General features: G+C 34.4%; 1 protein-coding gene across 5 annotated transcripts in view; it reads right to left on the minus strand.

The window, feature by feature from the left end:
• Positions 1-13101, minus strand: part of DACH1 (dachshund family transcription factor 1) — a 355298-nt gene that overhangs the window by 196362 nt on the left and 145835 nt on the right. For all 5 annotated transcript variants that reach the window (XM_066313379.1, XM_066313376.1, XM_066313378.1 and 2 more), the window contains exon 2: positions 9493-9608. In XM_066313379.1, coding sequence (XP_066169476.1) covers positions 9493-9608 — 116 coding nt within the window. The remainder of the gene's footprint in view (positions 1-9492; positions 9609-13101) is intronic.

Below are 13101 nucleotides of genomic sequence, written 5' to 3' on the forward strand. Positions count from 1 at the left end.
TCTACGTACCCTTGGTCAATTAAATCCCAGTCTTCCCTAACAAAACGGTAGTGTTGACAAAACCTTAATTCTCAACAAAACTCGTCGGTACTATCTTCCATTTGTATGGATTTTGATTGAGTTAAAACAACCCAGTGACATTATTAATTTTGCCTTGACTTGGTGCAGTTTTCCTTTCCCTAGCATACTCAGCCCTAGAAGGCTACTTTTTTTCTTGGTTAGAAACTAATACATCATTAATTGATGACCAACATCATCACACAGTAACAGTAACATTCTCCTCAAACTAAGACCTATCTTCCCAAATGTCAGGTCACATCTCTAATACTAGTAGCAGTATCAGTTTATTCTTTGCTGACAGCTTGAACACAGTATCTCATTGCAATTAAGACTGGACTGAAATGAGGTGATTTAAGAGTCACACACATTCATAACTAAAAAAGCATTTCAGAAAAGCAAAATGCAGACTCCTGTGCACATACACACTGTAGAAAGAGGATAACTTCTGAGAATACTTATATAAATACTATACCAACCTAGCCTTCTAACTTCTCAATAGTCATGAATTAATACACAACAGCAAACAAACTAGCTTGTATTATGTTAAATAAGTTGGTTATGCCAACCCATAAAGAACTTCTCTCTCCCTTCCCTCCCCTTTTCTCTCTCTCATTCTCTCCATAACACACAACTTCCTTCTCCACTTTCCATCCCACTCTGCCTTTGCCATTGCTGTCTCAGACAACCAACATATCTACCTATGTCTGCATTTTGAAAGACTAAGAGAAGTCTTCTCACATGAAATGAGGTTTTCAAACTGAGCATCTGGAATGCATGGAAACCAGACTACCAGCTCAACTTTTCATAAACCACAAGCTCTTGGAAGCAGCTCCAGGAGCAATAACCTATAGATTGGTTTCTGTTTGCAACACAGTTCATCAGCATATGAACTGTTACAAAATGTGCTTAACATCACATCACTAGATATTTCTGACTCTGATTTCCAAACAGGAAGGAAAATGTTAAGCAATTCTCAGATGATATGGAATCAAGTTTGAAAAATCTGGCCCAAAATAATCTTGAACCTGAACCGGAACAACCTCTGTTTTCAAAAACCTTCTCCTAGCTAAGACTACTTTTTGATAACTCTAATACATTGCCCAGCGCAACATTAGTAACAGTACAGTGCACTGTGAACAACTGATAGTGGATTCATTGCAATTCTGACAGTATGCTATTGTGCTTCGTACAATTCACATACGCAATGTTCCTAGAGCTGTAAGTCACAAGGACAACTCACAGTGGCTGGTTCTCCTTGGAAAACTACATTCATAGAACCACAGAATCTGCTGAGCTGGAAGGGACCCATCAGGATCATTGAATCCACCTCTTGGCCCCACACAGGACACCTCAAGAGCCTGAGAATAAACTAATATAGTACTTAGTTATTTAAGCTTTTCCTTGAGTTATAGTCTTCTAAAGCTTCCCAGATAAAATAATGCTTCCTTGTGTACTTTGCCTGCAAATACCAAATACTTAAGTAAATTCTGAAGTTCACCTACATCATATATCATATAACAAAAATACCTGGGCTACCTGGCATATTTTCTGGAAATCTCTTTCGCATTGAAGTGCTTGAATGAAATCTCCAAAACTCCACAGCAGACAGATTGTTCTTAACCAGGAGACAATCCTATTAAATAATTTACGATAATGAAATCATGGACCATAACTTTGGAATATATAAATTTGAATGGGGTATTTTTATCGAATGCACTATGTAGCACTGGTAGCTAATCAAATATAAAATCAAGAGAAAAAAAATCATTCACTCTTGATTGACCATGTCATGAAAGGACATAAGGAGTCAAACTCTACAGGAAAGGAGCTGGGCACTTCTGTAGCACTCAGGAACTTCACATCGCCATGATGATGCAGAACTACAGCCAGCAACCTGATGGAACTGAGTTTTGTACCAGGCCTTGCTGTGCTCACCCCAAGAACTACCATGTTCCTATTGTGCTACAACAATCAACACCATTCAGCTAAGGGACCAAGGTGTTTGCAAGTCTGAGATGTTATTCCAAATCCAACAGCTCAGGTTCATTTCTAGTGGCAGTGTTTAACAAAATAATACTCTGTATTTCATGTGTAAAATGGCAACGTGTTGTTTGCTCTACAAAAGGTTCATTTTGAACAAATTAGAGATTAAATGATTTGGAATCAAATTATTTTGGCTGAACATTCTCACTAAAAAGCAGGAGTGGGTGGAAAACCAACAAGTTTATTATACGAAAAACTGTAAACACAGGATTATGATTATCTTGATGCCTTTCTATTGAAAGACTGCCTGAAACCGGAGCAACAAGAAAATCTTGGTATAACCCACAATTGAGAAGCTTACAGTTTGAATAATTAATTTTAAGAAACAAACAGCATATTCTGCAATATATATGTTTTCAAATTCTTTTTCAATTGTAATTAATAGAATGTTTGGATTCAGAAAGCTATAGACTACCATTTCTAGGTCCTAATGTAGTCACTGATAACTTCATCACATACCTTCCTTTAAGAATAAGGTTTTAATTGCTTTCTTTTGTATCAAGAGTTTGGTGTTTTGCTTGTTTTTAATTTTGTTTCAGTTTACATGTTACTTGTTTAACAGAAAACTGCAATGATAACAGACTGTTAATTAAATATTGTTCTGAAAAGTGGGGAGTTTTTTCTCCCAAGGTGTTTAATACACTTCTGTTATTTGAAACAAGGAACTGGAACTGGGGAGAGGGTCACTTCCAAAGTTGGAAACTTTTTCCTTTTTTTATGATCATGTTAAATATACCCTGAAAACTGCCTATATATAAAAATTATTACATATCATTAAAGACTTATCTAATATCTTCTAATACTTTATCTTCACAGAATATGATCATTCAATTGAGATCCTACATATCTGCTACAGGAATAGCATTCTTATGGAGAAATTCAGAAATCAATACAATTAAAAACTTAAGATTTCAGAAGGCAAAATTATTCTGAGATCCGGGAAGAATCAAAAAACTTTTATCAAAGATTTTCCACTAAAAGTTAATAAGTCTGTGCACATCACAGGCTAATACTGCATACTCACAAGATACAAGAAGAGAGAATTCACTAGCTTATAACTAAAGCTTAAAACTTAAATAACTTCACTCAGGGTTTTGGTTTGGTTTTTTTTTAGTACCTTGAGTGTGTTGAAGTACATTACTATCCGCACTGCTTAAATATTTAATCCCAGAGTCTCTTTTGAAGTGAACCAACTTGTTGCCTTTATATCAAAAAAGCTGGGAGCATTTCTGGAAACAGTTCAATCTAGAGATGGCTCTCAACAGGCAGGGGGTGAACCTGCATGAGATGAGACTGATTTAAAAAATTTTCCAACAATATCTTTAAAGCTTTAAATGTTTATAGTGTCATATGATACAATATTGCAAAATGTACCGGTTCTTCTTGTTAAAAATTCCTCATTAAAAAGTTTCATTTCTGCAAGTAATTCTTGGTTTTAAAAAGACTTTACGACTAAAAAATGTACAGGACTCACTGGAACTTAAAATTAGTGTGCTAACAGAAGCAGCTTTCAGTGATACACCCTCTTCTGATAAAGCAGAATATAGCTAGCTGTTCAGTGGGATGACAGCATGAAAAAATTATGACTCTTTTCAGATGACAGGTGGCCTGAATTACACCTTAATTATTATTTTAAAAACTATGAAAAAATACATTTTGAGAGTTGAGTCAGTTTATTTTCCCACTGATACATCAACTAGTGAACACGACAGAAGCTTTCATATTAATTATAATGACTACTTCCTTAACGAAGTGCAAAAATGTTTTGTGTAATTTGATTCAGTCTCCTGAATTAGGTTACAGTTTGTCACTCTCAAAGCTGGACTTTGCTGCTTAATCTTACAGCAAGTTAGTTCAGCCCCAACAGATAAACAGCTTATCATCCTATAACACCAATCAAAACCAATGTTAACAATAAAAATGATTTACCACTAATAACCAAAACACTGTGTTAACATGGAATGTATTTTAAAATAAGCAAGCAACAGCACTCAGTTTTATTGATGTGTATCTTTTTAATCAACACAGAATCTCAAAAGGTACCCAATGCATAAAATAAATAACTGAATAATAGATTTGCTTCTCAAAATTACTGTGTAATTCCAAATTATAGTTTCTAGCCCCTGGAACACACACAGAAATCAACTCTATCCATTTCAGTAAGTCAAATATATTCTTAAGACCTTACAAGGCTCTAGACTGTCGGGAAGAAATTCTTCTAGCTAAAGATTTTACTTCTTGGCAATATGATGTGGATAGAGTAACAATGATAACTATATTTTAACCATTCTTTCAGTCTGCCTAATACAACATCAATAACTATGAGCCAGAGAAAATGAAATTATTTAATTATGTGATTAGTCTTTCTTTAAACACCAAATAATTTCATCATCTACTTTAGCAAAAACATTACTCCACTTTATCAGTTGCTGCATCTATGAACGACATTTGCCCTCCAAATCAAAATAATCTATACAGAACCTTTCAACTCTCTTCTTATTCCAACTCCCCATAAAAATGCTTTCTGGTGCAAAGAATTTTGTACAAGATGGAAGTTGGAATATACTTATATTGATTCAGGCCCACAGCAAGACAGAAAAGAAGGATGGGATTAGAAATAACACGATCAGATTAGCACTTAAGACAAAGAATGGTTTAATAGAGGAGACCAGTTATAATTTGCACACATTAAACATTTTAGAGGAAGCTCACCCTGGGTTTAGTTGTGGGATAGTTATATGGATTTAGATGTGGAATAGTTATATAGAAGTACCTATCATAAAGCAATCCTGTTCAAAATAATACTAATAATAGTAATAATAATAACAATAATAATAATAAATTTAATATAAAAGCAATGTAATAAATTAAACATGCTTTGAAATTACTTCTTTTAATTGACAAAGATGTATCTGTAGATATATATCAATATATGAAGGAGCATTCTCATCCTGCCCTATGTCAGAAATTTCCATAAGCACTTCATATTCTATCTTTGAAAGATGCAGCTCCTGAAATAAGCACAAGCAATTGCAGTTACTCATTTCGGCACCTGTAGATTTCAGACTCAGTAGGCCAAGTTGCAGAAGAATTAAGCAAGGAGTTTTAAAAGCAACCACAAAACCTAAAATACTGAAGAATAATTACCAAAATAATTAGAAAAGCGAAGAAAATTGCATTTCAAAGTTTGTATGAAAAATAATGGAAATATCATTTTACATGTTTTATAGCAACTCCAGACATAAAAGTACAGACCACAGTGTGTAGCACACACTCAGGATGTACAGCACTTCTTTTCTGATTGATCACAATTACGATCATCTACTGCTTCAACTTTAGACAACTTTTGAAACACATTAGCCAAGAAAAGATCTGCAGTACAGAGAGGCAGCAGATCATAGTTAACTGTGATAAACCCCACAGTTCTGGAAGGATTTCAATGAGTTACCAAGACAAAGCAGAAACGTCAGTACAACTGTTGGAGCCTACACCAAATTCTTTCTTCTGGTTACACGATTTGTAACATAGGCAGATTGTAATTCTCTGGACAATTTGTGAAGCTCTTCATTTCTTCCTATTACACATTTCTCATTTTGTCACACTAGCAAAGGTCCTACATATTTGTTTTCTTAAATGTAAGATTATCTTTCATGAGTGACCAGACTTCTATAAATTTGGGAGCATTCAGTCAATTGACCTTAATGAAAGACAGTGGATAGATAGTAAATTGCAGGTAATATTTAATTTTGATAAAATGGACAGAATATCAACTGAGAGGTGAGCTCACTTCTTCAATTTAGAGTTCGTTTTAAAAATCTGGAATATTATACCTTTTTTCTCTTTTCTATTCCTTCTGTATATTATTTCTACATCTCATCTTAGTCCCTAAATACTTCCATAAAGCAAGTTCATTCTAAGTGATGATGCAAAGTTCTCTGCATGTTTTCAGAGTTTGTATCAGTGACATAAAAGATTTTCAAGGGCTCCTTAACTGGGCCTCCTACAAAAATAAACAGTCCTGGAATATCACGAGAAATCTCAGCATACAGTTTAATACCAGTATTATTTGCACACATAAACAATGCATGCAGAACCAGTCACTTAAGAAATCAAGAGTTCCACCTTAAATCTCTATTTCTGTATTCTGCAGCATATTTCAAATAAAGGAAAAATTTCAAGCAAAAATCATGCATTGAATCATAGTATTGTGTATCCTAGGCATACCTAGTAATTGCAGATCTCTATATTTGAAGAGCATTAAATAGCACATAATTGTTTGTGTGATCACTTACACCTTTTGTAGGCAGGCAGGAAACTTAGTTATTACACTCAGATTATTAAATCAATCAGAAAGTTTTAAAAGAAGAAGTTATTACAAAGAAAAAAAAAAACAAAAATGGAGAGACAAGGGGTAGAAAGCACTTAATAATCTGGTAATTTTATTTTTTCTGCTTAGAGCTGGATACTAACAGGAAATTCACACTTCACAAACTTCTCAAATGAAGAACCATCTTTTGAAATTCCTGACATATCAAAACAGACTAAGAGAGCCAAGACTGTTCAGCCTGAAAAAGACATGGGGGTATCCTACTAATGTGTATGAAAACCTGGTAAGGTATTTCTTGAATGTGGCCCAAGAAACACCAATTGAAATACAGGAAATTCCATAGAAAAGTAAAAAAAAAAAAAAAATCCAATATTATTTTGAAAGTAGTGAAACATTGGAACAAATTGCAAAAATACACTGTGGTGTCTCTATCCTCAAATATATTCACAGAATCTCAAGTGTACCCAGCAGTGAACAACCTGCTCTGAGTGATGACCAGCAGAGGCTGGACTAAATGACCTCCAGTGGTGCCTGACAAGCTCAACTAGTCGGTGGTTTTCTTTATATACAGTCAAAATATGGAGTAAAATTTTACAATTGGCAAGATTTTTCTTGCATCAACTAATGTGGCAGCACATAACAGTGGCACCTGCCTCATCTACCTCAGTCTTTTATTTGTAGGGCTCTTACAGTAGTTTTGGTACTTATTTACAGTGTAGAGCCACAAATTTTCATTGTTTTGAACTCCTAAGATCATATTGTAGGTCTATTTTTATACGTGCCTGTCTATAAAATGTTGGAATGACTGTTATGTAGCACTGCTGTCATGATGCTCTTTATTTTTGCTGAACCTTTGCATACCTCATGGAACACTAGACCCCAGAGCTCGCTTCTATCAGAGTTATTGTTTGCATTTTTTCTGCTGTTTGAGACTCGACACCACCACAATGGGAAAAAAAATCATACCACTCCTTCTGTTGTGGTAAGCCATGTAATGTGAAACCAGTGCAAATGTAATACTGATTGCATTTAAACCTTTCTTCTTTTGCAAGAGACTCACAAAGCATTACCATCCAAAAAGGATTTGATGAATGATAATCTTACAAATGCCTATTTTACTTAATTTTGAATTATTTTCTTCTATTTTTTTAAAATCATAAGTTTAAAAAGATCTGTGTCTGGTTTTGTGGGCTGGTACTCTAAGAAATTGGATCTCTAGTTTTACTACCATGTACTTTTATTGTTAACTTGTTATGACCAGCTTTAAAGGACTAGAGAGGAACTGGATACTTTTAGGCATTAGCTGTGGTTTTAAACTGCTTTCTTAAAAAAAAATCAAGAGGCAATCTGCTCTTAGATATTATCTGTAATACAAACCCCCAAATGATACTGGTGACAAGGTTTCTTTTCCTGTCTCCCTCTTTTTGGTCTGCTTATTTGTCTCTGATTTCTTTCATCTCTTTTCTACTTTTCACATGCATTTTTTTCTTTGATATTTTTCTTCCTTACTTCCTCCAAATAATTTCCCTTTGCTTCTGCCATTTTTGATCTCTCCCTCATGAACATGAATATTTCCGCCCAACAAAAATTTTCATTCTCTCCCCATATCAATCCCATCTACTATTCTCATGTTGCATTCACTCTGCATGATCTCTATTTTCTATACAAGAATTTATCCTATAAATTCTATTCTATCAAGTATTTCAATCCCAATTCTTTTTACATTTTTTTCTTGCTGGTCACACCTGCTCAGATTACCACTATGAGTCCTACTTGCCTCATGTTTTCCCATACTCCCCTACACTCTCAGTCTTGTCCCTCCTTCCCTCTCTTTATTGTGTAACTCTCTCCTACCAATCTTTGTTGTCTGACCTCCCTTCATTTTGTCACTCTTCATCTGTAAAAAACTTCAGATTTCAAATAAAATATTTCTAGCTATATGTCTATCTCACCATGTAAAGTAGCTCCTGAGTCTAAGGCTGAAGTTACAGGCCCCTTTTGTCCACTGAGCTAAGCTTTCTTCACATTCCTCCAGACAAGATATTTACATTCAAACAGCTTCTGGTATTTGTTGTTTCCTGAACTGAGCATTTCTTTTGAGAATGTTAGTCATCTATGACCGTGACCATGCCAAGAATCATGCTCATACTTTGAGAGAAATGATTATGGGCATGTGCTCAAACATCCACCCATCCATCCAGTTCACAAGACCAAGTAATCTTCCTCTCTATTTGATCTGTCTAGTTAATGATCTTTCCTTTGCCTTGGAGAAAATCAGTGCTAGAGACTGAGCCATGCAAATAAGCGGGAAATAACTGGGCAAGAAGCAGAAACGCAGGTAGACTTTGCTGAAACAAGTCCCAGCATTTAACTGGTCTGTAACATGAGGAGAGAGACTGTGGCACCACCAGCAGCTTGACTATTGGGTGCCTCCATCTTTGGGTGACTGCTCATCCACTCCCTGCAACACAGCCTTTCTTAATTTAACTATGTCTAAGAGCAAGTCACTGCTAAGAGATGGTACAGTAACTTCCAAAAGAAAATAGTAGTATGAGAAACAGATTGTTACAGGACTTAATATTAGTGTAAGGCCTCAGGAGACATATCAAAAATAGAATTTCAGGATGAAAAATTAAGAAAGACATGTGTGCAGCATGGAGTTATTTTAACTAACTCAGTTTCTTCAGGCAACTATATTCATGATGACATTATCTAATGAAGCAAAGCAGCAAAAAAACGCAGAAGATATCTGATCTATTAAAAATGAATAGGGAGATTATTGTCTAATGATAGATAATTCATGCTTTGAAAAGTTTTTTGTTTATAAAGAAAAAGAACAGGGGAAAAAATCATAAAGGATTATTATCTGTTCAGTTATTTTGAAGTTCTATGTTGCCACCATTTCCATTACATACAACATGTCTGTGTACCAGTAATGTGACATTACGGGAACTACTGTGATATTTGTCTGCTCCTTTCCTAGACTGTTAATCTATTAACAAGTGGATATAAGCCATGAATTTAAACAATTGCCCATGTGAAGGTGTTTCTAGCAATCCTACCTGTTGGCGGGATGATTCCAGGAGACATTAGGCCTGGGACAGAATGTGGCATGATATGAGAATTCTCTGGGGAGGTGACACTTTGAGTCCTCTTAGGAGGCCTTCCAGGTCTAGAACTGAAACAAACAAACAAAAAAATTTTTACAATTAAGCTGTTGTCTTACACATCATTTCAAAGTTGTTTCAAGTGGTAACATGGACTGTAAATAAATTTGTTTCAAGGACGGTTGCTTTTGCAGTTAGATGTAATAGACTTCCATCACTAATTAGATTACATGCTGAATTCATTTTCCTCATTGAAGATCAGCCGCTCTTGATGCATAATTCATAGCCTGCACCTCGTTACCTGCTTCTTCATATTAATATCTATACACAGTTTGAATTGCCTCGTTTGCATATGCTAAAGTTCTGCATGCAGCCTTCAGCACGAAAATTATGCACTAACTTGTAATAATTATTACAGTCAGCCTGCTATTGATTTATGAGACTTTTAAAAACCAAATATGTGTAGTACTTGTAATGAATGATATTTTAAGGTTCTTCAGGAAATTAAAAGGCAATGGCTGCCTAAGGAAATGTTCTGCTTGTTTGATTTAATACTACAGTTAGCTGGGAGGTGGAATGAAAGAGTGATTCAGACCTATAGCACATTTTTCGATGATATGTTTTATTACTTCGCACTGCTAGCCTGATATCTAGATGATAAATGACAATACATATCTAATGTGTGAAAAGGTCTTGCAATTTCTTTATTTTTTGTCATTTAAAAGATAAGTCAAGTTATCATTTAACCCTTATTCTATTTAAAGTGAAAATCTCACTAAGACACCTTACTTTAAATATACTACTTTATGTCAGAAAGGACTCAGAATTATTTGTGCAATATTGTTGAGCAAAACCCATCACAGCAGTTTACATGTGTCCAGTATGGAAAAATAAAGAGCTTCAGGTCTAAGCACTCCTTGTCTGTTAAATGCTCACATATACAACTTTCCATCTCCTGGATTACCTAAGAAGCATACAAATTAGAGACGGATGACAGTGAAAATACCGATTGCCCACTTACACACAAATATGTGCCTGCTCATACAACATATATCCAAAGGCTTGTATTCCTATGTACAGATCATAGCATGGTACCACTTTAATATCCTGAAACTGCTCATTTAGGGGACACTGCAGAATAACTTAGCAGAATAAGGTGATGTGCTGCTCTAAAACTGCAGCGTTAACCAATGACCTGCCAAACATTTGACATTCTTAATTTGTTTCAGGACAAGAAAGAAAAGAAAGAGGGCTATGAAAGGTTTTGCTCCTTAAGTCCTCATACTAACAAAACTCTAATCAGGGACAATGACATTTCTAGCTATGCTGGGACTGCAGAATGAGGCAGATAATAAAACACTTCTGTTTTCTGTTCATATTAGTTTCCACTGTGTTTGGAAATACTTTCTATTTTTTTTTCTTTTTTTTTTTGCATCTTTTGCAACCTAACTTTAATAAACCAAAAACAATCAAAGTATAGAGCATTTTCTTGAAGTTTAATGACTCAAGGCATTGAGTCATTAACCTTAACTAATCATTAATTCCCAACTTAATGTCCTGAGCTGAGGTCATTATTAAAATTATAAGCTTGGTAATTTCTTTGATTGGTTCGGGATTTTTGATTTTCTTTAATATAAACAAAATTGTCCTATGTTCAAAATGACCAAAAAAAAAATAAAAAACAACAAACAGTTGTAGAAAAAGAACATTGTCTTATTCCAGCTCACAAAACAAAATTAAGTGTCTTTGGATTTTCTTTGATATTTCCTCTGTGATTTACAATAAAAATAAACATACCATGAACACACATAAAACTGAACAAAACATTATAGAAAAAAATTATCTGATTTAAATGGAGTGTTTCTAATATATTCACCCACCAAAAAATGCCACTGTGTAGGAAAACTTTAATGGTTTCAATAAAGTATCTATGATGAAGTACTCAAATCACTACTGTGATATGACTGTAGAAGGGTCTGACAACAGCATGACAGAACACAACTGGGGTAATGTGGCACTATGCACAATGTACCAATGAATTCCAGGTCTTTATAAAGCAAGTTCACACCTGCAAAGACTCTCTTTGATGTTAACTACTAAGTTTAGCCGTGGTGCAGCCTGAATGCTTTTGTCTTTGATTTTAAAGAATAAAAGCGCCTCTCTTCAAGCCTAAGGGAAAACGGTCACGGACCAAATCTCTAAACAAAGGTCAGCAGCAAATTATAGGTCAGTGATACTGAAATACCTAAGGCAGAACTCTTCCTCTGGTCACCTTCTACAATCAAATTGCTCGTGCTGTTGTATACAAAAGGGGAGGGGTCACACTCAAAGCCATAAACTAGTCCAGCAACCCAACTTCATTCCATGATCTCTCCCAAAGTTTACCAAGTAAATGTTTTCATAAAGTTCTAAACTCCTAATTCCAATCTTACTAATAATATTTCACCCAGTAGATGGCTGGGCACTGGAAGAGGCTCCCCAGGAAAGTGGTCCCAGCACCACCAAGCCTGGCAGTTCAAGGATTGTTTGGACAAGACTCTCAGGCACATGGTGTGACTCTTAGGGATGGGCCTGAGAAGGAAACCTATTTAATCCTGATAGAATTTTTAAGTGACACTACTATTAAAATCTACTATTAAAAGGCCTTTACCTATTTAAGAAATGGGAAAGTTCTTATAACAAGGCAGAAAAACACTGTAAAACAAATTTAAGAATTATATCTTAGGGCCTGGAAGATCTGATTTAGGGGCACGGTAGACTATGCAATACATAATTAAAATTAATACATCTAATTGTCTTTAATAACTGATTTGAGCAGCAATACTTGACTTAATCTGTTAGTTGTCATTTGTTAAGCATTTTTTTTTTATTAACCATACTACTAACTTGAAATACTACCATTTTGTAAGGTTTGTTTTAAAACTCTAAGAATTGCAAGAATCTTCTATGAATCATTACTGAAGTTGTGGGGAAAATGGCATTAAAAACTACTTTAAAAATAAGCACTTTGACTAGAATTGAAAACTCGCATGTTGTTTTGTAGTTCATTATCATTTTTATAGCTATTTGATAAACTCTTTTAAAAAAACATCAAAAGCATAGCAAATTAGTTTACCTATCATAAACAGGATGATAAAAATAGCTTAATAAATCATTTTGTTGCTATTTTTCATAAATTTGAGTGTAGTAAAGACCTACTTATTTTTAGATTAAGTCATGTTTATTTTCATTCCAAGATAAGAAAACTTCAAAATACTCATATTCCTATTTTGTATCAAAATCAGCAGATTTGTCTCCAGTATTAAAAAAAAGCTATAATTTAAATAGGTATGAGTTGATTTATTATGTAAAAGATACATTTAAATGCAAGAGCAATGTAATCTTTTCTTCTAGTTGATGACACTGAGATACAAAATCATCATTTAAAAGTTGATGACAATACTATTTTTACTCAAATTTAGATTTTGTATATAAGCTTTTATAGACATATAAAAGACATTACATTGTAAGATTTTATCTTTTATCTGAATACAATTATTGGAAGAACTACACTGTTTTTTTCTG

Source organism: Sylvia atricapilla, chromosome 2 (genome assembly GCF_009819655.1).
Source record: "Sylvia atricapilla isolate bSylAtr1 chromosome 2, bSylAtr1.pri, whole genome shotgun sequence".
NCBI classification, from domain to species: domain Eukaryota; kingdom Metazoa; phylum Chordata; class Aves; order Passeriformes; family Sylviidae; genus Sylvia; species Sylvia atricapilla.